Genomic DNA, 26,720 nt, shown 5'->3' on the forward strand with positions numbered 1-26,720 from the left:
CTTCCGGTGAATTTAGAATAAATATACCGGCGCGAGTAGACAAAATGTAATGAAATAAACACCTAAACGTGTAAATCTGACTTTGTTGTTGTAGTAGTGTGAAGGAATACATGCTAAGGTAGCAAATTAGCCCAAAATCTCAAAATTGACCAGTGCATGAAAAAACGATGTTTTCACCTGCCATGTCTCGCCTTAAGAGAGCCAGATTGTATGCTTAAAGCCTGAGACAGAGTATATAGTTTAAAAGTTGAATGTAGATAGTGTAATGGATGTTGATAGACAGAAAGTTGAATGGATGTTGATAGGCAGATTGTTTAATGGATGTTGATGGATAGTTTAATGGGTGGATGAGTGAATGGTTTGAAGAGGATGAATGGATAGAAAGTTGGATGGAATGTGCCTTATATCATTGTAGAAGGGAGAGACACAGAGAGAGTTGGCCTAGTTGAGCAGAAAGCAGTTGATACAGATGCAATCAGTTTAACTGGTCTTTATACAGGTGCAAATCAAGTTAAAGCGATGGTTCGGAGTAATTTCACCCTAGGGTCCTTTGCACCATGACCCCGAGCCAAACACCCTCCCAGAACCTTTTTTCCCTTGGTCGAACCCTGGTTGAGTAGCGCTGTCAGAAACTAATGACGTTCTGCAGTCGTAATGGAACCAACTTTTATCTCGTAAATTACCCCACTAATAATGCCCTGAATGGTACGAAACTTCTACAGTAGTACAACTATGACCTTTAGTCCAATAATGAGCCATTAGAAAGTTTGTAAGTGCACCAGGAGTTTTAAGGAGTTTATTTAAATAACACTTGCCTCTGCATCTGCTACTATACCGCCGCGTCTACGTTTCTTCCGTGATTTGGGAAAAGCCCGTAAAAGTCCTGGCAGGAAGCATGCATAAGGATGTAGATCCAGGAATGCACTAATATTTTGTTCGTAGTACCAGTTTGCAACAATTATTAGTTAACACTAAGTTGTAAACACTTCGGGGAAAAAAAATATTAAAAACTGGATATACCAAAAAACGTTGATGTAATCGCTTCCTGCCACTGTTTTCTCTGCCCACAACTGTTTCAAAATAAAAATACTCACTACAATAATTCCCTATTAAATTATTTAACCATTTAAACTATCCACATATTTAACTGTTTAACCACCACCTACCTAACAACAAACATAGCAACCACCTCAAGAACCCTAGTAACAGCCTATCAACCATGCTAAATACCCAAGCAACAGCCTAGCAACCACCTCAAGTACCTTAGCAACAGGCTAGCAACCATGTAAAATACAGTTACAACCATGTATTTCACAGTTACAACCTAACAACCAATATAGCAACCAATGAGATTAACCTAGCAACCAGCATAGCAACCACCACAACTAACCTAGAAACAGCCTAGCAACCACCTCAAGTACCCTGGCAACAGCCTGGCAACCATGTCAAAAACCCTAGCAACAGCCTAGCAACCATGTGAAATACCCTAGCAACAGCCTAGCAACCACTTCCACAGTTACAACCTAGCAACCAATATAGCAACCAATGAGTTTAACCTAGCAACCAGCATAGCAACCACCACAACTAACCTAGCAACAGCCTAGCAACCACCTCCAGTACCCTAGCAACAGCATAGCAACCTCCATGACTACCCTAGCAACAGCCTAGCAACCACTTCAAGTACCCTAGCAACAGCCTAGCAACCATGTCAAATACCCTAGCAACAGCCTAGCAACTACCACAATGTCAACCTAGCAACCACCATAGCAACCAACAGGATTACCCCAGCAACCAGCATAGCAACCACTTAATTTGGCATAACAACCAACATATGTACCCCTAGCAACACTATTGTAACTATATTTGCATTCATTGTTTTTACTCTGTATGATATTTTACATCATATTCTTTGCATTTTCATGCACTGGTAATTCCTTGGGAATTGTGTTTCTAGTTTTTTGTTAATATCTCAAAAAGTATAAAGTTTACAAAGTGAAAAATACATTCCAAGTGTCCTTTTCAAGACCTACGTTACAAAGTATGAACAAAGTTTCTACGTTAAATGGTTGAAGCTGAATTAGACGCAGAAATTTGGTGGGAAGAAGAAGAAGAAGAAGACGAAGACTTCGGATAACAGAACAGTGCATTTTCATGCACTGTAATAAACCATGGATGGCCCATTGATGGTCTACTTGAGTAATTAAATGATCTTGATTAACTCTGTTTTATCTCCCCTTTCAATATTGGTAACAGTAAATGCCCTAAGTTACGTTACAATAATTAACAGTTTAACACGGAGCCTGACTTATAACTTAACCTAATTACTTCTTTGGATAAAGACTCTTACTTTTATTCTTAAATTCTTGGTTGACCAAACCTCTGACACTGACAATGTTACAAAGTTTATTGTTTGCCTACAAGAAATATTAGCGTGCAGAATGAGGAGCGAACTACAGGAGTTAATTGTGAGAAAACATTGAAGCGCTGGCAGAGGGCTACGCACAGAGTAGGCTAGTTCCTATTGCGTTCTGGGGTTCTTTCCATAAAGACCCGTGGACTAATTGGTGAATAGGCTATTAGTAAATCGATATTGTGAAATAAAAATGTTCGATAATCGATAATGTAAAATAAAAATAATCTGACGAGCCAAAAAATATTGCTGGCGGGCCAGCTTTGGCCTGGGGGCCGGCTGTTATCAACCCATGACATAGACTCTCAACTACGTTATAAGTCAAGTAGATGGAGAGAAGAAATGATGAGAGAGACCGACAGAGACAGATCGATGGAAGAGAAAAGAAAAGACGGGTATGGACTAAACCGATGGAGGGAAAACAGAGAAGAGGGACAAGAAAAAGAAACAACAGACTGAACAGAACTGAGCTGGATGGAAAGGATAGAAAAAGAGAGAGATACAGGGGACAAGAAAAGAGGAGTGTGGAGCAGACTAGATTAGATGGAGAATGGAGGAGAGGTCTGGAGGAGACACAAAGACCAGTCCAGACTGGATTGAAGACAGGAGGAGGATGGAGGGCCGAGGGACCGAGAGTCCGAGACAGAGGTGACATTAAGAACCTCACCCCCAGGTCTCATTTGCCTGTTCAGCGCCCCCTGCTGGTACACGGTCGGGTAGGGCTCCTGATGGCGGGGTCGTGGGAGCTCCAGGACTCCTGCTGCATGCTTTCTCCTGAGGCGAGGAGAAAGAAAATACATCATAATCTAACCACTATAGATATCCCTAAAGATATTCATAAATAATAAATACATATTTGCTTCTCTGAATTTGGATCTCTTTTCACCATGGATAAATAGAGAAATAAAGAGCTTGAAAACTATGTGTAAGTACACCAAGTAAATGACACCAACAATAGTACTACCAGAAAAGCCCAGCATCTGTATGATGAAAGCACCAGTAAATACCCCCCAAAACCACCTAAAGATATTTTATTTCCTGTCTGCCTGGTGGTTTTCTTCGATTTCTATGATTAATGGAGGATAGTGGAACTGCAACTTTGTTTTTATGGAATCTGGTATTAGAGATGTCCGATAATATCGGCCCACCGATATTATCGGCCCGATATTAGCATAAAAATGTAATATCTGTTAATATCGTTATCGGATTTTTTTTGCCTTAAAACCGATAAAATAATCCTTGCGTTACACCCAAATAGTGCCTATGCGCTCCTGAAGCGTTTACCGGCGCACAGATGATGACCTCATCAAGCTGCGTCTTGAAGCATACAAACAAGCGTGGATGGCTGCAGTAACAAACTTGCTCGCTCTGTTTCAACATTATGTCTGTGGTTTGGAATTGGCCATGGCCGTCGTAGCCCCTTGCGTTGGCCGTGACGCCCCTTTGAAAATCAGAGGTTTACAGGCCACGGTGGCCTTGGTGCCCCCTTCTTTAAATATTCTGCTTTGCGTCCTACTAATAGCGATATATATTTAGCCTATGGCCTATGGCCAAATTACGCAGTGGAGAAAGTGACAGCGCAAGAAAGTGCGTCCAAATTAACCCATTCTTCTCAGTTGAACTACTCGCGAAGAAGCCTACTCATCACACAGACATCACAAGTATCACATGAAAGAGCTTTTTCTCAGCTTTTAAACGATGTTAGCTGCTAATTGCTGTGGTGAACGGTTCGCGAGAAAAGTAAATAATATCATTCAATTTAATCATAAATTCTACTGAAGGTTTTGCGTCCATCTCCCTACCCATTCATCTTGGTGGAATACTTCAGAACCCTTCGTTTAACATATCGTCCCCTTAGAATTATAGGGTTCTATCTACGTTCTGAGTAGTTCTGAGATATTGAGCTTCAAAGTCTTAGAATTCCATAGACTTATACTGATAAGTGGAACAAACCTCTTCAGATATAATGTCCAAAAATGCATACAACTACAAGAAACACCTCACCTCATCTTCTTAAGGTGTCACAGAATAAGAATATGTAAATAACTCAATTTTGACAAAAATGTCAGATAGAACCTTATAATTCTGAGGGGACGATATGACAAACCATATATCAGAATAAACAGCAGACCTTACCGAACAGAAAGGTGTAAATCAGTCCCCTGTACAGTTAGCCGTTCTAGACTAATCCCGTTTTGAATTTGCAGTAAATTTCAACATACATGGATGTCTCCAAATTTGGGATTTAAGTTTTACACTGTGTTTAAATTGTTCCACATTATTTCATAACGGGCCAAATACAAAACAAATATTACAAATGTCGCCTAGATATCGGTAAATCAGAGGACAGCTGACTATAAGAGTTTGTGAAAGTAGCCTTAATGATCACAAAATGCTAAGCATGTATCTGAGTTTCTTAAAGCTGAGCTGTGCTTAAATTGTTCAATACATGATTTCATAACAGGCCAAATATAAAATAAATGTTAAATATAGCCTAGATATCTGAAAATATTAGATGATCAGATGATTTACAGTTATATGTAATATGTCATGTTTTATGTTTTTGTAATGTTTCATACAGTGATGCAGGTCTACTGCAGTGAATACAACTTTGATAATTTTTATAGCCTACTATAGTTAACTTTGGCCTTGGTGCCCTGACATGTGGCCTTTGTGCCCCCCACCAAATATGCCCAACTGAAGGCCAAGTGGCCTTGCCCCTAAAATGGTGAAATTCCAAGCCTGATTGTGGGTATGGCCCGTTATGAAGGCCAGTCAGTCTTTTAGCCCCGTTCATTGGACTAATACTAAAGGAGGACTTTGTTTACTACTCTGGAAGGTCTGGACTGAAACTTTGTGCCTTCCTTGTTCTTATTGCACACTACCTGTTGCATCTCTTTGTTGTTGCTCATGTAGAGCAGTGCTGATTGAGCCCAGTTTATAATTTCAATGATTGCATTAGCCCAAGTAATGGGCTAGGGACAAAGGCTGCTTAGATTTGTACACCTTAAAATGTTTTATTTTTTGTACTTCACCTCAAGCCTGAAGTATTTTTTGTAGCTCAAACAAATGTTTTAGTTAAAGAAACAGTTCATGAAGCATCCTACAAATGCAGGCTCATTTAATACAGAAAAAGGGTAGCCTGTCATACACTATGCCTGTTATTTTAGTTGGCTTTACATTCTGCTATGTTGCAAGTATTTTTCTTATTTTGCACAGACAATGTTAACATTTGGAAAGCCTTGTTGCATTCAAGAATGCATCCAGTGGGGCATCACAATAAAATTAAGCATGTTGTGTTAATTCCACAACAGGAGATATGTGATGTTACCTAAACTAGTTTTGAGGAAAAATAACCCATATATCGACATCGGTATCGGCTGATATCGGAATCGAAATTTGAGAGTTGGACAATATCGGCATATCGGATATCGGCAAAAAAGCCAATATCGGACATCCCTAGTTGTCTGTATTAGTGTATAGACGTGGGTGTGTGTGTGTGTGTGTACATTATCAACTCCTGTTTCTATAACTCAGCTGGTACTGTAGCGGACCGCTACAGATTCTTTATAATAAAAATATTTCTATAGTATTCACTGGGCTTATCCAACCGGGTTTGCTTAAACGTAATTAACATCATGCAGTCAGCTGATGATAAAAGGCTGCTTGGCCAAACCCGCAAAGGGAGGGAGAGCACTAATTACCAGACACGGAAGCTCTATCGGAGAAGAGTGGTTACCGAGGGCACATGAGACGTGGCCGGAGCATTTTAAACAGAGCATTCACACTGGATATAGTTACACTGGATTCCTCTGGATTGTACCCTTGTGGATTAATCCCCTTGGAGGAATTACTATGAAGCAGCACGGATCCTGAGCAAAATAGGCCCGGCTCAAATCATGCATGATTCAGAAGCTCCGCTCTCTGTCCTTTCTGTCTATGGTCCTGTGCTGTGCTGTGTGAGATGGTGAAGTGGCAGGCGGCTAGAGCGGCAAAAGCCAATGTGTGCTTCTATACCGATATATTTAACGTTATTTTTTGCGTTTCTTATCTAAACAATGGCAAACTTCACACTGCACTTACTGGTGCCCATAGCAAAACACCTGCCAAGTCTGAAATCATTCGGATAAACGGTTTCGACAGATATGTGGTTAACACACAAACACACAGATGAGGAAGTGGCTAACAGTAGAGCCGCAAAAGCCAATGTGTGCCTATTGTCTCCAGTGGTCTCGGTCCGCACCATCTAACGAAATCTGGCGCAGTCCTGCTGGTGAGAAAGCAACCCTGAAACAAACAGGTTTAGTTGTAATGAATTATGAGTTTAAGATCACTGGATCATTGGTAAAATTGGGTAGGCCTACGTTTCATTTATCACTTTCTAAATAAATGGCATGTGCAATTGGTCATAATGACAAAATGGACAAATGTGGATGGGTGAGGAAATACAAACAATGGCTATGATCGGATGAGTAGCCTACATGGCAGCGAAAATCAGATTCCTTTCTAGCTATCAAAATGTTACAGCTATTTGTTGTTTGTTGGAATTGACATCTCTCTGTGTAGGCGTCATGCTTCATATTCAAAGTCTGTGTGGATTTTAAGCAGCTTTATAACAGTTAACAGAGTTGACAAGAATGAGACGGACCAAAATTATATATTTTTTAAACTTAAATCTTGCATAATACAGAAATAGACATTGTATATAACTGATGTTATAACAGTTAGTAAATTAATTTCCAAAAAATAGATTGTTAAACTTAATAACATCATGTTTAGTCAAGTTGAATGCATGACTCTGTAGTTGGAGACAGTCAATAACATGGGCTGTAGAAGTCATTTAGTTAATATTTTAGATAGATATATACTTTATTGATCCCCAAGGGGAAATTAAAAAAAGAATTGTGGATAAATTGGGTCTAAAATAAATATAAAGCATTGTTATTGGTGAAAGGGTGTTTTATTAGCATAATTGTTCAAAATTGATTCCATAACAAGACACTGAATATGTACGTTTCACAGTTTTACTGTATATGCTCTTTGCAATTCTACAGCATTGTGACAGAATTTGATAACTAGTTCACCAATTTTGTATGTAATGACTCAAGCAATGAAATGAAGACTATTAGTTTTATTGGGAACGACTATTCAGCATCCATAAGTATAGTTCATTTTGACAAAGCAACTGATACATGTTCAAAAGCATTTGCAATTTGTTCAGAGGAAGGAGAAATTGCTACTATGATGTGCACAAATGACTAAATGTTGTGGAGGTTGAACTAATAATTATGAGAATTTTCATTCTGATCTGAGAAAAGCACCAAAGCGACTGAGAAAAACTGTAATACTGAGCGGGAGAGCAGGAAACAGTGGCACAACTAATTAATGACCAGTCTGAAGTCATTCACACCATGAATTGCCTCCAAAAAGATTTCAGGTTGTTATACAATCTAGGACTGCCACTGTTTTCAATGTGAACAGCATTTAATAGGCTATTAATGACAGAAGGTGTGCAACTCGTGAGCGCACATCACTCAAAGCAGTTCATTTTTTTGCAAGTTGTGTATGTGTCAACATTCAACATCGCGAGGGTGGGTGCGTGAACAGGGCAGCAACGCTTCCATAAAGCAATTTGAATTTAGGACATTTTTAAAAGCAGGTGGTGTTTTTGTGAACTTGAAGGCAGCTTTCAGTAAAACAAAGCAATGATCAGCTATTTGTAAGAAATGCCTGGTAGGCCTACAGCGCAACCTGGGTTGGAGTAGTGTAATAGACTAGATTTTATACAACGTAATTAATTAAATAATAAATAAAAGGGGACAATATCAATAAGAGCGTCCATAGAAACATTTCAATGCAGTAACGCAAAAGTAATGTAATGTGTTACTTTCCATAGAGCGTAAAGAAGTAATGTAAGGCATTACATTTTTTTACAGTAACGAGTAAAGTGTAATTCATTACTTTTGTTAAGTAAGACCCCAACACTGGAGTCCACTACTCATCCGATTCAAGTCGAGTCTCTATTAATCAAGTCGAGTCCGAGTTAAAGGGGCCATATTATGCAAAACTCACTTTGTGCTTTTGTACTTCCATTTGGGTCTCTGATGCTTCTACAAACACTCCATTTGCAAAACAAAACCGTGCGTTGAGTTTTTGTGGGTTAGTTGAGTGAGGTTAATGTCAGAAACTATGCGCTTCTGTGAGCTAGTCAGAAATTTCCCTTATTGAGATGTCACAATAAGGGAAATTTGAATGTTACCACCCCCAGAGCCATATGGCGCTGGCTACCCACCTCCATCTGAAAATTCTCACCCATTAGGTTAGGAACTTCCTGTCAAAGATCCTCCATTTGTGTCATAGCCTATCGTTTCCAACAGTAGGCTAGGCTACACAAAATATCCATAAGTCTTTCACGCACCTGATCACCCATATTTCAAGTACTGTATACAAACAGAAACTCCCCAGAACACATCTCGTTTTTGTTGGCATATTTAAGCAGTATGACACGAGTGGGAGCAGGGTTGGTAAACGTTATCCCGGCGGCTGTAATTTAGCCTAGTTTAGGTACGAGGCCAAAGGCCATATAGCATAGCATAGCCTATGCTGGAAGCGACCCAGGCCATCCGATAATAGGCAGCCAATTTCACAAATGCTTTAAAACTTTTAAATAGGTTACATCAATTCTACTAGGCTTATATACCGACCCAAATTAAGTTTTACCCATTATCATTTAACATTATTGGGCCATATTACATATGCAGGTGTCTGAATTGATTCTGCTATGGTCATTGTATTTAGCAGACGTTTCGGCTAAACTCCAATAACTTGACTATTAGGCTACTTTACTACGAAAATTCAAACAGAACCATCAGTGACGTTTGTCAAACATGCATAACTAATTGCATTTTATTTATCACTGGTAGTCGGAGACTTTCTGGTGGAGAATCCTCCATCACCCTGTAATGAAACCGATACGTTACGACCATGCAGCCCGTTGACGTAAACATGGAATCAGTTCCGGAGGGGGGCATGGCCAACAACAGCTCATTTTCATTTAAGGAAACAGGCCCCAGAAACAGCCTATTCTGAAAGGGACTGAAACTGGCAAGTCTCGAGCTGCTGATAATGTGTAAGGGGACCCTGAGGGGATTTTTTGCAAACAGCTTCAGGGACCTGTTTTATGCAACCCATAGGTCTATTTTGACTTGTTGAAAAAGAATATGGGACCTTTAAACATAACTGTGGTTGCGCAGCTCATAGGCACGTCCTCACCAGCGCATCCCAATGGCAGCTGCTATGAACTTTCATTTTACCGTTTGAACTCACTCTAGTTTATTTAAAACTCTATTCTGTTCATTTAAAAAAAAAATCAATGGTGTTAATATGCTTGTGGCAAACATGATTATGTCTGTTCATGGATAATGTCTATTTTAAACAGTCAATATGTTGGGAGAGCGGTAACTTTTAAAGGAGTTTGTCTACCGCTGTGATAGCTCTGCCTGGTGCTTCTTAGGGAAGCGCGCTCCAGCTATATGGCAGCTTTAGGTGCGTTCGCGGGTGTCGTGGTTTCACCCTCGCGAATTATAGCCTAATAGCATATTACAAAAAAACAGATGAGTCCTCGTCTCAATTTGTGAGCACGACTTTGAGTCCAAGTTCGAGTCATTCAGTACTCAAGTCCAAGTCAAGTCACGAATCAATAAATTTGGTCACATACTCGAGTACTACAAGATTGCTGGCCACCCATGTTTCCACATGCCACCTGACCCTTGCCCATAGTGACAGAGACAAGTACACTGCAGACGACAGCCAATCAGGGTTTTGCACGGCATGTCACCAGATTGGGACGTCGCCATATTGCCATAAAGCATTACGCACTGAAGTAAATCCCTAACATCGTCAAGGAAAATGGTTAATTATTGCCGTGTTTTAGGTTGTACCAATAGGTCAGACCGAGACAAACATCTGGAGTAGGTATCGACTTCCAAAAGTTATTAAAAAAACAGGGAGAACGGAGAATAATGCCAGAAGTTATCAGAGGAAGGGGGCGCTTGTGGTTGGACTTGGTACTGCGTCTCCCTCACCCAACTTATATGGATCTGCGCTGCCAATACACCGTAACAGCGTTTTGATGAGCTTTTGATGAGCTTTTCTGTTGTTTAGACATGATTATAATCACTTAAGGTATCCAAAGTGTTTAATACTCCATTGTACTTAATTCAGTTTTTTACGCCGAGTGCCTCCAACATGGCCATGCAAACCCCTAATAGACAAAGCCCACCACCTACACAGCAGAAAAAGTTATAAATGACTGCATGAGTGAGTGAGAGAGTGGGGCGTTCGGTCATCGCGAGAGTCTCGTTGGAGGAGGGCGGCCTCGCATACTTATAAACAGAAGAACTGGAACTTCAACTTTGCACAGTTGTGCAGGACAATGACTATTCATTTCATGCACTTAATAGCACAACCCAGTTATCCGTACACTACTGACAACTGATAATAACCCTCTGTATGAAAAGTCCAGCAACCGGAAGGTTGCCAGTTCGAGCCTGATTCCTTGCATAAGACACTGAACCCCATAGTCCTCCTGATGACGCCTTGCATGGCAGCCTCTGCCATCAGTGTATGAGCATGAAATTGTAAAGCGTTCAGAGGATTGGAAAAGTCCTATATAAATGCAGGCCATTTACCATTCTAATGTGTATGTCCAGGTTGATAACATGCCTGAACAAAACAGAATTCTCACCTTTCAGTTATTTCATCTAGATCGCCTGTGTTTGGTCTTTTCCTACTTGTCGTGAGGACTTGGGACGAACAGGCCTCATCAGTAGCCTCCGTACTGAGGCTCCCTTCCTCCATTGGGACACTCATTTTTCAGGATGTAGCTCCCACAAAGCTATAAGCATTTCATTGGTAAAAAATACAGTAGTTATTAAATAAATAAAGTAAATTCAATAAATACAACAAAAAATTCCTCAATAATTATCATTCTAAATTAAGTATATAAATGCCCTTAGGGCTAGATTAGCTACATACACTGTGATCATATAGCCTACCATCTGACATTAGCAGTTTCATAGTGGTCATGATTGTAGATTGCATTCTAGCACAAGTCAGGCTTTGTGTTTCTGGTAGTTGAACACAAGGAACAATAATAAACACTACAAATATTGTAGGCCTATCAAATTGTTTAACCATATGATAAACTAATGAAAACTACATCTGTTTCACATGTCCACTGTAACACACCTGTAACATTGGAGTATAACTGAACAGAACTGTCAATGTGTAGGTAGGCTATCGCTTTCATGGATATGTGTTATATTTCAACAGATATCAAAAGATTATCAAAAAAACAATGACAATTAATTTAACAAACCATGGTCCTGATAGCCTAGGTCTCAGTTATTTGAGTAATTGATGGCCTTGAATGGGAGAGGTTGCATTTCTAAACACAGTTCTTTTGTGCGTTTGCCAGGCCAACGTGCCGACGGAACTCCAAAATCGAAACTGAAACTGAGTCGACTAGGCTAGTCAATGCCATTCCGCATCAACTAAACTTGCTACCTATCAATGTTTCTATACACCACACATGATTCCATATCATTATATTAGGCTAGCCTGCTTTATGATTGAGTGAAAACCAGCCCATTGTCATCCCTGTCTGTCTGACCATCGAACTTTCCACATAGGCTTTTAGACCTCATAGCCTACCACGATGCGAGTGGTCTGTGTTAGGTAGCACAAGCTATTTACTAGCCTCTAGCCTAGTCTATACAAGACTGTGCTCTAGTAAAACTTTACATAAACAACTATAAGCCCATGGCTAGGCTGGCCTAGACATACTTACCGTCTACCGCGACATCTTAGTGGTGTTGGCGGCAAGCAAAACCAATTTACCTTCACTTCGAGTCTCGAAATTCGAGGAAACAAAAACACCGACGAGCACGCTGCATCGGTGTCAGTTTTCAACTTTCAAAACAAAATTGAGAAACAGTAGAGAATATTCATCGACCTAACCTAAATGCTGTCACCGGGTGTAGGCTAGCCTACAATTTAGCCACTCCCAGTCACCTATAAGGAGTCAATTTTCACTTCCTTTTATGGGCTATAAATTGTTTAAGTTTTGTCTTCAACCTCCAAGTCGAAAGGGCTGTGGCTACTGTGAGAAAAGTGATGTAGGCCTAAGTATATTATGCTACATTCTCTCACTTCCATTTCATTTCATTTTATTAATTCTATTCACTCACCCATCGATTCATTCCTATGCACTCACTGAATAATTCACTCATTCATTTGTTTTCAGATCTTTCTTTATTAATGTGTGTTCATGGAACATGAGGAGTCCAGGTCACCAGTGCTCCCTCCGTAAGCCTCCTGCTCCTGGGTCGGTCCTTGTGCGGGCGCCTCCTGGTTCACCAGTCAGTGAGGTGGTGTTAGAAACAAAGAGCTATTCTACAATAGGCTATGTGATTCAGTAGGCCTAATGTATTATAAAATGAGGAGGAGGAAGGGGATTTTAAAAGAGAGAAAATTAACAGAATCACTCTGAGAAGACTGTGTTTGATATCCTCTTCACCTCCTCAAAAACACAGAGACAGCTAGTCCATCAAAAAAGCCTCTATGATTATAACAGTCAGAAACATTACCAAACTTTGTTTTGGCTACCACTACACCACATGACATAAATAAGTGATATTTTACAAGCTGCCTACTCTTTTGCAGGTTTTTCTGTAGTTCTAGCCCCACCTGTTGGTTATTCACATACAGGCTAAGTGGATGTTGGTTAACTTGAAAATGAAATTACACAGTGAAAAATGAAAAGTCTTAAGATTTTCTTTTCTGTTGGAATTTTCATTTTGGCACATAGTATCATGGAAAAGGCAAAATCAAAATTAGCAGTTGCTTTCAGATATGGCCATGAATTACCAGGATGACAAAAATGAAATTTGTCAAAATTACTCATGCTTATAAGGAATGTTAAATGCCAAATGTGGGTATTTCATTTTTTATTTTTTTTTGGCAGGATATTTACATATGGAAATAGAAATGCCAGAAAAACACCCACAAAAAGAGTCTTATTATTATAGTAGGCTAATTACTTGAATAAGGAGAGTGGTGTAGAGCTGGTAAATAAGGAGAATATAATCCCTATAATGATTTACCAGATGTGGTACAAGATGTGGTGAAGTTATCCTTTAAATGTGTACCACATCTGGTCAATCAGTATGGGGATTTTATTTAAATTGAACTGATTCAGCAAGATGTGGAGTTATCCTTTAAATGTGTGCCACATCTGTTCAATCATTAAGGGAATTTTATTTAAATTGAACTGATTCAGCAAGCTTTAGGTAGACTTCAGACTTCAAACTCTTTGCCCAGCATTTTCTTGGACTAAATGCAGAACTGGGCAGTAGGAACCATGCTGATTTAAGATGACAACTTGTTTTATGATCAGCCCTATTAATACTTTTACATTTCCATAGCCCACCCATGGATGGATGACAGAATTGTATAGCAAAATAATTTATTTACAGACATTTATAGCCAGATTAAGGCAACAGAAAAAAATGTCCTCAGTTATAATAGCATGATTGATAAAGTCAACAACTGTTACAATGAGGATCACAACAGGGTTATTTTATTCAGGTTCTTTCTAGAACTTCAGAGTGATTACAGTGACCTCCTCACTCACACATTACATACTGTATTTTATACACATGAAGTACACAAGAATAGAGGAAAATAGAAAAAGGAACTATAAAAATATAAAAACATGTACAGCACAAATTCATGATTACAATTATAAAACATTAATAGTCAAGTTGTACATCTTAACAGGTATTGTGTCTATTTTACAGATTTCAGCTGATACAGCTCTCGTTCCACTGTGTAAAAATGTTTAGGAATCTGGTCCCGGATGGCCCTACATACAGTAAATCACTGCACAGAACTAACCTGAGGTCTCAGCACAACCATTAGACACCATCTCCAAAAACACAACAAATAAAACGACTGCAAATGCTGACTCTTTTCCTTTTAAAATAATTGAGGATAAATATTTTCATTTAGTAATTTAGCTGACAATTCCAACTGAAATGACTAAACATATTGTACAGTTATGCATGTGATAAAAGTGCAAAAACATGCATAGTACAAATGTGTAAGTCAATGAGTAAACACAAGCATCTCCTCAAGTTTCCCAGAGGTTACATATTAAATACACATACAGGAAGCCAATACAAAAATAGGACAATTTCTAGTTTTGTTCATGTATGCAAAATGCGGATTTTCACCTTCATTCAGTCGTGAGGTACAGCGTTCAGTCTGCTGTAGAATGCCTCTGAAACTGGTCCCTGAAGGCCCTATTTAAATCACCATCAATGCATCTGAGGTCTCTGCACAACAACCACAGCCTTTACTTCAAACCAATAAAACAGCAGTGAATGAGAATCAATATACATATCTACATTTATGCTTCACATTCATCAGCAGTACCTGTTGAGCTGCATTTAAGATGTATGTAACCACAACTGGTAGCACCTTGGATTGGAAAGCTAGAATGCTAACAAGTGAGCTAAAATCCTAGTGCAGGTATCTCTTACCGTACAGCTACTGTAGGCCAGCTGGTTCCCATTTAACAGCCTAGTGAATCCTGAGTTTATTGTTAGAGGTTGAAAGTCAAAAGTGGCCTTATCCATTGTACAGTAGTCAACATGTTAACATCCTGCATATAATAGACCCTATATGAAGACAAAGTCCAAAAGATCACAAATGTTACCTAACCCACTCAAAGGCAAAAAGTGTTACAACCAATAACCGACGAGATGTGCGTTTAGGAGAGTTTTAATTGCACGGGAGGGAGGGGGAGGGAGTAACGAGCTAGCTCTCTGTTTTGTTTGAACATCAACAGAAGTGACGTATCCCCGCTATCACTGATACAACCTTTAAGCATACGCTCCTTGAACACTGTGTGCACCCGGTGTAGCCCGGCTGTAACAGCTAAAAGAAAGAGTCTGTACGTTCATTGTTACTGTACAAATGGGGAAGAACTCCAGCCTACTGTACTTCATGCTACATCAATAGCATCATCAATATGCTACTTCCTCTTGTGTAGATTTGTTTAAGTCCCTCCTCAACAAACTAGGATGTTCAGATGTCCCATAATCATGAGGTCTTTTAAGGTCTTTCACCAGGTACTCATCACATTCCAGTAGAACCCTGTAGAACTCCTCCTGAGCTGGACCTCCTTTCTTCTCCAGCATGAGCAACAGAGTGCGGTTCCGCATGGATCCGTCCTTGTTCTCCACCTCCTCTCTCTCCTGGGGGTTAAGAACTCTACATTTCTCCAGCCCAGAGAGGATGGGCCTTAGGAGCCCTAGACGAGTCTCCAGTTCTGCTTTGTGTCTGTGGAAGAAGTCCTGACCTGGCGGGGTGTAGGGACTTGAAGGGTACAACGCTGGAACAAAAGAAAAACCATGAAACTCACAGTTCACCCGTGGGACATATTACAGTTACACAGGAAACCGTGTAACTGTAAAATATTGCTGGATGTAAAACCTGAACATTTATGTACATATGATCAATATTAAATGCAATGAATTAACATGAACATACTGTACATTTTTCAATGAACCCTACATGTCAACCCTTCCCTCAACACCACCAATGGGTGTACAATCACTAAATGAACATGTGGGATAATTTTTATATGTCTCTCATTGAATGTTTAGTATACCTTACATACATGTAGTGAAATCTAATCTAATTACCATCCTCTTACTCTGACTCTTGTGTCATCTGAAACCCCTATGTTGGAATGTTTTGACTTAGGAAAGTTAAGATAACCCCTGTGTCACTGAACTAGGGGTGACCCTCAGGATGAGGGGTGGTAAACATTTCTTATCTCTGTTAAAAAACCAGATGGTTAGGTGATCACTGGTGGGGGACAACTTGTGATTTCCGTGGGTGTGTGTTAAGGGTATAAGAGTTGGCTTCACCCACAGATGTGTGGGCTTGTTACTTTGACATTTCATGTCATCCATTTAATTTCATTTCTAGTCACCCAGCACTGTTGGTAACAAACTTATTAAATGAGTAACTTTGTAGTCCGTTATCTACTAGCAACATGGGACACCCATATAACAGCTGAACCCAGGTTCTACCTATAGGAACCATGTAAAACCCACTTTAGTAAAGTTCACTACTTACCTGCTGAAGTCCCTCCCCCTTGGTGAGCTGTTAACAGAAATAACGATATTTATTGAAAATCACCATTAAAGGAGAATTCCGGTGTGATATTGACCTAAAGTGTGTTGGAACATGATACAGAGTGTGAAATTAAGCAAGTGACAGAAGAAAAGAAAAAAGAAGGGAAATAATGTGTATGCTAGCGACAGTCATAATTATACCATTCAGTTGTGGGCACTGCAAATTACGTTAGAGGGTGGGGTAAGGTGCCAATGATTATATGATGAGCTTCAGATATGATAAATACCACATCAAATTAAGAAGCACATTGTGCGGTTTCTGCGGACAAAGGCATTGATTATGCTGTGTTCGCAAATGCACATACATTCCTCACGTCATGAGATATCTACTTACCTGGAAGGTTTATATGAGATTCCCACACACATCCATTGTCATTTTCATGCAGGTACAGATCAATGGGCTCTAAGATGGATAAAAACACCTCAAATGTTGAATAGTAGTCTCCATAGCTGTCATCAAATTCAGCAGTCTGCAGCCCATCAAGACAAAGACAAAAATGAGTTTTGATGACATTAATAGAACCAATTCAATAAACATGACTATACAATTATAATTAAAAACAGTTAAGTAGCTGTGTGAAATGTATATAAAAACAAAATGTTGTGATTTGCAGATTGGAAACCCTAATTGACAACAGTGCAAAGACAACATATCAATTGTTAAAAGAGATTTTGGAGAGTTTTTGGAAAAATATTATGGCCATTTTGAATTACATGTGGATATCAGCAACATGTCTGAAAAAAGTAGGGACAGGGACATGTTTACCACTGTTGCGTCGTCTTTTAGATCAGTTTGGGAACTGATGAGTTACTGGAATTTTGAGGATGAAATATGCCAGTCGGGCCCAATGATTTCAGCTGCTCAACAGTCTGGGGTCTTCTTAATAGTGTTTTTGTTCCATGATGTCACACATTGAAATATTAGGGAGCTTTTTATTGATATGCAAGTTTTTTTCTATCTGATTTATCTGACATTTATTTTGTCTTTATAGCCTGTACCCAATATATGTTTGGTGATGTGTGTGCCCAGGGATGCCATCACTTGTGTGAAAGTAGTATTGCCAAATTTCTGTCCAAGCCCAATGTGTTGTATTTATTCTATCAGAATAAATTCATTTAGAATGGGTCATGCAGGAAGCCTACCTATTTTCTTTGTAATTGCCTCTATTGCAGTGGTCAATATACTTTGCAGCAGTAATTATGTAGCTTTAGCAGACCTCCGAAAATGGAACTCTGAAGAGCCGTGTAATACATTTTTATTTTAGTGTTTTGTGAAGAAACGTTTTAGCTGCATGTTACCATCACATGACTTTGAACCGACAGGTGTAAAACAATAAATGTCTTGTTAACTGAATAAAAAACAAAAGTAACATAAATTTCATTACATGTACAAAAAAACAGTAAGTGACAGTAAGTTTACAGACTTGTACATACTGTACAGAGTGTACACTTAAATATAATAAAACATCTGAGCAGTAATTTGACAGCGAGACAAGAAAGTAGACTACTGACAATTTAAGGTCTGCTCTGTAGGCAGTGTTGTGCAACTAGCCTAGATAAAAGGCTATTACAGATATTAATATTAATAATATTTCAGATTATACAGATTTAAATAAATACATTCACTTTCATAAATATGCACTTAGTTAGTTCATGTTAAGACCATGTACAGTATATACAGTACCCTCCAGAATTAATGGCACCTTTGGTAAAGTTGACAAAAACAGGTATAAAAAATAATCCGTTGGTGATTTATTGTAATCTCACAATAAAAACAATCAATTTGAGAATGATGGAGGCTACCATGCTCTTGGGCACTTCCAATGCTGCAGAATTTTTCTTGTACCCTTCCCCAGATCCGTGTCAAAAAATCCGGGTCAAAAACATACCTGTCAACATTTAGCTTTCCAAATATGGGAGTGTTTATACCGGATCTGTGTTTGCATATTTGATACGTGTCATACACGTGTTTCAACACTGCATTTCGGTCGTTGCTTTTATCTTACCATTACCTTACGCATGCTTATGTATCCACCAGCTGCCTGCCTGCAGCCTACTTCCAAAACTCCAAAGCTGCTTGCTGTCAGATTTGGTTCCGAGGGCACAAGTACAGTGTATCAACAACACTCAATAACAGTTTATGTGATGTGTTAATCAATTAAATAAATTCCCAACAATTCACAACAGCTAGTTCTGGAGTATTGTATCGTACTGCTAGTGCTTACGACGAGACTCTGGCTGCGCAGTCGGCACCCGCTTCCTTATTTGGGTTTTGGGTTGCCAGGTTTTAGCCTATGACAAAACGGTTGAAATTGAAACTAAGTGATCGTGTATGTGTAGGGTGTATTTCATACACAATCTGGCAACCTGAATGGATCTATGATTTTAAAATTAAGTTTGATGCATGCAAATTATGGGAGTTTTCCGGGAGAAATAACAAAACGGGAGGGTGCTGGGAGATGACCTTGAAATACGGGAGAAACCCGTGAAAAACGGGAGTGTTGACAGGTATGGTCAAAAACCGTGTGGCTGCATACTGTACCTGCGTACTTTTTTGAATGCACACAAACCTCCTGCTTAATGAAAGCCAGGTGCTGCAGTCACCTGCTTCAAGTAGGTGTGACCTCATGCATTTCCATACTGCTCAGATCGGAAAAACATAAACAAATCATAACTTTTCAGGATTTCAGGATATATCATAAATATATACAACGAATAAATATTTCATATTTTTTTACCATAAATAATATGATATTTTGGCTCCAACAAGGACCATTGAGAAAAGTAGGATGCACCAGAGCTCAATGACAAGTGTCATTTAACAAATGGAATATTTCAGTCTTTTATTTTTTATACATTTACAAAACACTCCAAACACTTTTTGTGGGGTGTTGGAGTATTGTGTGTATATTGATGAGAAAAAAATAAATAATTTAATCCATTTTAAGATCCACACCAAACTGGAGGGGGATTATAACCTGACTCCGCCAGATGGATTGCTTCGTATATGCTCCGCATATCCATCTGGGAACTTTCCGTTGGAAAACATAGAGCATCACAGTCCCGCCCCTCCTCCGGGAGAGCTTAGTTTCCGGAAGTAAATTTCCCATTCATTTCTCCCATTGACGTTTTGGAAAAATCCGTATCTAAAGAGTTTTAGAGCATGTCTTAGGCTAATCAGCTACGGCGTAACTCATAAGCATACAACATATCATTTCGAGTGAAAAAACGAAGAGAAAGTCTAGCTAATGTTAACTAGCATTACCAACCTCCCTGCAAAACTCACCACACAACTTCGTAGGTTTGATAGGTCTTGTCCCTCATGCTGGCCCTTACAAAACCCACAAGCTGACCCTCGACACACAACAGTCAATAATGTGACCCAATTTAAAGTGGTTTTCACCCCTTTGGACACTCTTGATTTCGTCCTTGAAACAGTGAAATATTCACGGGGGCATGGACGGTTTGCTAACCATTTTACTGCAGTGTCTAGCCGGTGGTAGCATCCAGCTTGTGCTACCAGCTAGCTAGCTAGTTCAAAGGTTTAAGTACTTAATGGGGATATACAGGGCTTTTTATGCCTCGACTAAGTTGATGTTTCATATAAACAACAATTCATATTCATAGAAACAACAAGGTCACTAAAACATAATATATTTCATACCTGTGTTGCAGCATGTAGGCTAATGTTAGCAGCATTATAATGACATTCTAATGTCTGAAAGGCTAATGATTAGCCTCGGCTACCTGAAAAGTTAAGTGTTCAAACTAGCATTTCCAGTGTTCTATTTGATGGTGTATATGGCCCTGACTAAGTTCGTGTGATATATAAACCACAATCCTTGTTCAGGCCCGTCGCAAGAGGGGGGCGAGGCCCTGTGCGAACTTGACTGGTGCGAGGCCCTTTTAACTATACGTGCATGGAATCATGCAATAGCCTACTTTACACGTAACTTAGGCTACTGTCGGTGTATATTTAGTAGTAGGATAATACATTGACATGTCTTTAAGAGGGGGAATGATATATAACATTATAGCAAATATAATAATAAATCGTTGGCCATAATAAGCCGTTTATTATCCGTCACATCAACAACACAGACATAGCTAAAGGTGAACATTTTGACTTGAAGAAAATGGTCATGAAGTAGGCTATTAGGCTACTGAACGCAATTTGTCGATATCGAGCGCACGACATTCAAACTAAACTATTGAAGATATGTGCATTACATAAACTGACAAATTAATAACACGCATAACATAGATTGACTCACCATAGCCTACTTAGAAAAAAATCAACCTTTCTGGCTTTCGTTGCCGCATTGAGGTGCGCAAATAATTTTTGATAAGTTTCAGCTTTGAAAAGCTTCGTTCCCCCGATGCCACAGTTCCTGGAATTGTCAGTAAGAGCCTGATCGCTACAACAAGCCCGCTACAAGCCTGGCCGGCCGCCGGCCGCTACAAGCCTAGCCTACGTAACGACGTCATGAAATAAAATTAAAAGATATTCATTTTTATTTACTTTGTTTTTAAATCTTAAACAATGTCTATGCAGATTTAAATGAAATACAGTTCTTTATTTTAGAGACATATTGTATAAAGAGCAACAATAAAGATTTAGAGATAAATCTGCAACATCATTGGCCAGGTGCGAGGCCCATCAGAGCGCGAGGCCCTGGGCGACCGCCCAATTCGCCCCCCCCTTTCGACGGGCCTGTCCTTGTTGATACAAGTACCAATGTTCGTCTAGAAAGTTTTTATTCACATTAAGAATTTCGCCATAGGCAGTAAAAGACTCCGCCATCTTTGTCAATAATTTTCGCTGATAAATTTCAAACTATGACCTTAACGGCCTTTCCACCAATCAGAGGCATCACTGTGGGATTGTGGGATTGTTCAGGATTGTGAGTAATGAAGTACTTATCCAAGACATTGCGAATAAAATAGATTTATCTCAAAACAAGGTTAGTGCCCCGTGAACTTTTGGCGTCTATATGAGCATACACAATCGCTTAGTACAGCCGTAGCTGGTTTTGAGTCTACCATGTGCAGTTAAGTTTTTATGGCTTATACCCGAATTGTCAATGGAGAAATTGCATTGAATTCTTACTTCCGGAAACTCCTGTGGGCGGGACTGTGATGCTCTATAGAGCTGGTAAGTCCCGCCCTTTCCGCTATCCCCGATGGACCTCTAGATTGAAAAATCGTTAATGCAAGTGAATGTGAGAAAATAATTATTTTCTAGTCCCGTTTGAATTTTGCCATGAATGTGAACATATGTTGTCTGTGAATTTTTAATATAAATTTTCGTGTAAAGAATGCTACAATTGAGCGGGTAGAAGTTTGATGCGGTTAAACTTTGTGTGAGAGCACTTTGTGGACTACAACTTTCCGCTAGACGACAGCTAACTAGTTTCCCATAACAACCATCAGTTGGTCGAGATGTAGAGGGTTATTAAGATCGACTTTGAACACAGTGAACCATACAACTTTACAATCACACTGTATCATAGTGTTAATGTGTTGAGTGAAGCTAGATATGTTTCGAATATTTTTGTTACCATGTGTGTTTATTCCTGCCGTTACAAAAACTAGCATCTCAGCTAATGTTAGCGATTAGAGCTAGCTCACGTCACAGGCGACATGTAGTCTTTCTCGTTATGTCTTTTCCACAACTGATAGCCGAAGAATCATATAATATACTGTCAAACTCGTAACATGAAAAATTATATAAAAAATTCACAGACAACATATGTTCACATTCATGGAACAATTCAAACGGGACCAGAAAATAATTATTTTCTCACATTCACTTGCATTGACGATTTTTCAATCTAGAGGTCCACTGGGGGTTTAGCGGATGGGCGGGACTTACCAGCTCTATTAGGGAAGGGGCGAAAATATTGGTTAGCTGATTGGATAAACCATCTGTCTATCACCACCTATGTTGGTGATAGACGGGCCAAATCAACCAATCAGATCAACGAAGCGTTCTTCTAATGCCATCTTTTAACATACAAGTTGGGTAAGTAGCTAACGTTAACATTTTTAAACTTACCATTTGTATGTGACATGAACCTCATCAACGACAATCCCCACCAAGTTTTCATGGTAGGCTACACTTCTGAAGAAAGCATATTCCTTCTCGTTAAGTAACTAAGATTCAGGGCTACCAAACACTACCCTGATGGCTCAGCGAAATACAAACACTACAACACTTGCAAGTGTTCGCAACACTTGCAAATATGTGTTCACAACGGATATGAACCTACAACGGAAGTGAGCACTTGTAGCTTGGAGGAGTTACACGAAAGGACATCTCTTGAGAGACTTGTACAAGTTATACAGATGTAAGTTTGTAATGTTTTGATAATAAAGGAGTTAAAGATTTACCAAACAGCTAGCGAGTAAGGCTAAAGCCTGTTGACTTACTTACGTGGAAAAAACAGACATTGGGTAAAACAAATAGCCTAGTAGCCTAATGAAACATGTGGATTGATGCAGTAGCCTACCTTGGCAACATTATTAAATTAACCTGTCACCATAGCCTATGCCTACGTTTGCAAAGAGGAGAACATTTTAATTTATTCACAATGAAACGTTACATTTAATTTACATGTTAACAATGAGTAGTTTTGGTTGTTGTTGGTAGCGTTATTGCATCCCTTATGCCTAATGCAAAATTGTTCCCTCGCGATTGGAAGCTCCTGTAGCCGCATAGCCTACGCATTTCAAAACATTGCGACGTGAAATGCCACAAGCGGTTTGTGAATAGGTCTTAGTGAGTTAGGAGTCCTCTCGACTTCTTTTAAGCTGTCCCAGACTTAGGTGCTACATTTAGGTCTAAAATGCTTTGTGAATTACTTTTAGTGAAAAAAATAGGAGTCCTAAAGTTAGGACAACACGTCCATTATTTTTAGGAGTTGCTCCTAAATTCGCCAGTTAGGAGCTACTTTTAGCCTTTGTGAATACAGCCAAAGTATCTTTGCGCAAAACGCAGCTTTGTGGGCGGATTTTGGACGCTGTTGCTATTTTACTGGTGGGATAAATGACTGTTGCGCCTGACGCAAATCTAAAATGGGTTGGTCTGAAGTAGCTACATTACTCATGGGTGTAGTTTGGGCGTAATGTGCAATAAACCAATCAGATCGTCATTTCACATTCCCTTTAACAACAGGTGCGCTTGTTCCATGGCGGATTGCTATTATGATGGCGGATTTGTCAGGCGCAGCCAGGAGCGGTTCACAGCAAGGACTGTTCAGTTAGGAACAGTTCGCTATTGATTTTTCTTTTTGACAAAATGTAAATATAGAAATGTCACAAAGACATACTTTCCGATGTTTTGGGCTCACTCTGAATCACTATGAATGCATGGTGATATTTTTGCAATGTTCTTATGTCAGATAAGCTCTTCTCTCCCATGCTGCTGCTTGGGCATTTGGGTTAAATGGCATCAGCATATGCAGTTCAACATCACGTCTCCTTAAGTCCTCTAATATTTCCTCATTTATGTCATCAACACATCCATGATTCATGGAAATGTTGTGTACGCTAGATTTATGCTTATTTTCCCACATCTTCATGGACACAACAATGATCCCTCGTATTTTTCCTTGTAATTATGTTTGATTTGCAGAAATGGGAACTGGTGCGTCCGTGTATGTGAGAGGAGCAGGGGCGATTCTAGACCTAGAGCTTTGCTGGGGCACAGACCTCCAACTCCAAATACATTAAAAAAAAAAAAATAATTAAATGAGCGCGCAATATGAAATAAATCATTTATAGGGTCCTATAGTCATCCTGGCAATACTGCAGTTCTTTGTAGCTTAAATAGCCTACTAAAGCCTTCATACTGACTTTTGGTGATAATTTGCAAATGCAGCAAACTTATTTAAGTTTTCCATTAAACCATTGATCAAATCACAGCACTGGCTATTACCAGCATAAATGTTAATGTTACCGTTAATGTGGGCAATTACCATACCTCCCTCATCCTCCTCATCTCTCCTCACTGTTCCTCTCCCTCTGCCTCTGTTCAGGAAGAATTTTCTGATGTCCATCTCTGAATAGTTTATCAGAATAGTTTATCATTAGTTTTACAGTAGGACAGCTTCACAAACAGTATAGGCTACTTTTACAGGACTCTTTACAGTATACATAAATCATTATTAATTGTCCGCATGTGTGCATGCAGCCTACACATGGTGTGAGTGTGTGTGTGAGGGAGCACAAGCTGGTAAACAAATTTAGGCTACAATGACACTAAGCATTGAAAGACAGATGCTAATTATGTGGGCAACACTCTCTATAGGGATGGGCATCGTTAAGAAATTATCGATATCGATGCCATTGTCGAACCTTCTTATCGATTCGATTCCCATATCGATTCCTGTACCTGAACACTTATAGGATGGCTTTGAGAGTTGTTGGCTTTGAATGTCTAATTTAAAGTGGTTTTAGAAAAAGAATACCAAGGCTGCAATATCAATACAGAACAGTGTTTCCCCTAGATTTTTTTCCAGCAGCGGTGCTGTTGATCGTAGGAAGCCCCCCCCCCCCAGAAGATTTTGAAAAAATGACTCCTTAAATGATGACTTCTGGTGGATTTTGTCGAAAGAAATTGACAGATTGAGTTACAAATTATGAAAAAAAAAATAAAGCTTAATCACAGGCCACTGTACAAGCTATTACTATTTAGAATGCAGTGCTGTGCACAAGTTAAGACATTTATTTATATAATAACATTTATTTATTTACGATACATGGTACATTCACAAAAAATGTATGTCCTTAAAGGCTTGATTTTTCCTCTTTTTTTTAAATGAAGCCATTAAGATTAATTTCCAAAAGATTATTTGTATTCCTCCCTTTAGTCAATTTTAGCATGGTGTCTTAACTTTTGCACAGCACTGTATAAACTATATAGACTTCTCTTTCATGTCATTACAATGTATTGGTGCGGTGCAGGTCAAATTGAGTGCCTGTCACTTTAAGGCTGTGACGGCCAGAGAGGCTTGCTTGATTCTCACCAGTGTTGCGCGGGTCACAATCGGCCCGCGGTCGCCCGATATTTAAATCAACCCGACCGCAACTCGGACCGCGAATATTAATTAGGACAAAATTATACCCGACCCGCGATCCGACCCGCTTATTTACAAAATGTGTGATTTTGATTATAGCCTGCATGCAGTGTGGCAGTAGGACATTTCTGTAAAACAAACGAATTTATTTGCGAAACTTTATGCAGTAGAACTACACGCAGTAGGCATGCAGGACATAATGTTTGCGCAGGAGAGAGAATGACAATAAGAGTGCAAGCACGCACGCAACCACAAAAGATTAGAACACTAGGATAAGATTTGAAGGCCATGGACATACATCTTTCTTTCGAAAACAGAAATGGTGAGGCAAGGTAGGCAAGAGAGATACATTGCTGGTCAAAACGCACAAAGCTTTACTAAAGCACATCCACTGTTTAAAGTCACAAACACAACGAAGTAAGGTAACTTTTATGCATGCGCGAACCTACGGTAGATATGGCTGTGTAGTCTGTGCCATAACATTTATTCTTGCAGGCTGCCCGTTTTGGCTGTCATACTTTTAAATGGCTTCGCAAGAAGTAGGCCTACATAGACCATAACTTGTACTACTGTCATCTTCTTTAAGAACTTTTCCCGATATTTCCCATAGCCTATATCGCTTTTCCTAAAGGGGTGTCTTTATTATTTTAACCCGCGTCTTCAGCTTCTTTACTGTTGACTTTACTGTATTGATGCTTTACTGTAATGATGCTAGCCTTCTCGTGATATTTTAAGTAGGCCTATTTGTAGAAAATATATATTTAATACATTTAACTGACCCGCCCGCAAATGACCCGAATATCATTAAAATATTTTGTTTATGACTCATAACCGCGGACGACCGCTTAATTTCGGGCAGACCGCGCAACACTGATTCTCACGGTTTTAAGCTAACTTAGTAGCGTTGTTGTGCATGGTGCATAAGGATATATGGATGAAATGAATTGTGTTTTCCATGTC

The 26,720-nt window shown here is 39.4% G+C and overlaps 3 protein-coding genes across 5 annotated transcripts in view; all 3 read right to left on the reverse strand.

Annotated features, from left to right (window-relative positions):
* Positions 1 to 12,441, reverse strand: part of LOC143118284 (uncharacterized) — a 34,722-nt gene extending 22,281 nt beyond the window's left edge. The window contains exons 1-3 of the mRNA XM_076279394.1: positions 12,261 to 12,441; positions 11,157 to 11,306; positions 3,078 to 3,184 (exon numbers count right to left, since the gene is read on the reverse strand). Coding sequence (XP_076135509.1) covers positions 3,078 to 3,184; positions 11,157 to 11,281 — 232 coding nt within the window. The 5' untranslated portion in view covers positions 11,282 to 11,306; positions 12,261 to 12,441. The remainder of the gene's footprint in view (positions 1 to 3,077; positions 3,185 to 11,156; positions 11,307 to 12,260) is intronic.
* Positions 1 to 26,720, reverse strand: part of LOC143125341 (uncharacterized) — a 263,904-nt gene that overhangs the window by 154,883 nt on the left and 82,301 nt on the right. The window lies entirely within an intron of this gene.
* On the reverse strand, positions 14,030 to 24,735 carry LOC143125730 (caspase recruitment domain-containing protein 8-like). Its single transcript, XM_076287443.1, has 4 exons — positions 24,665 to 24,735; positions 17,015 to 17,150; positions 16,622 to 16,648; positions 14,030 to 15,869 (listed from the first exon to the last, which is right to left on the reverse strand). The coding sequence occupies exons 1-4, from the start codon at positions 24,680 to 24,682 to the stop codon at positions 15,502 to 15,504; spliced, it is 549 nt and encodes a 182-aa protein (XP_076143558.1). The 5' UTR covers positions 24,683 to 24,735; the 3' UTR covers positions 14,030 to 15,501.

Source organism: Alosa pseudoharengus, unplaced genomic scaffold (genome assembly GCF_046254945.1).
Source record: "Alosa pseudoharengus isolate Yale_2024_CS ecotype anadromous, Long Island Sound unplaced genomic scaffold, YU_APseudo_1.1 YU_APseudo_1.1_scf_1, whole genome shotgun sequence".
Classification (NCBI taxonomy): Eukaryota; Metazoa; Chordata; class Actinopteri; order Clupeiformes; family Clupeidae; genus Alosa; species Alosa pseudoharengus.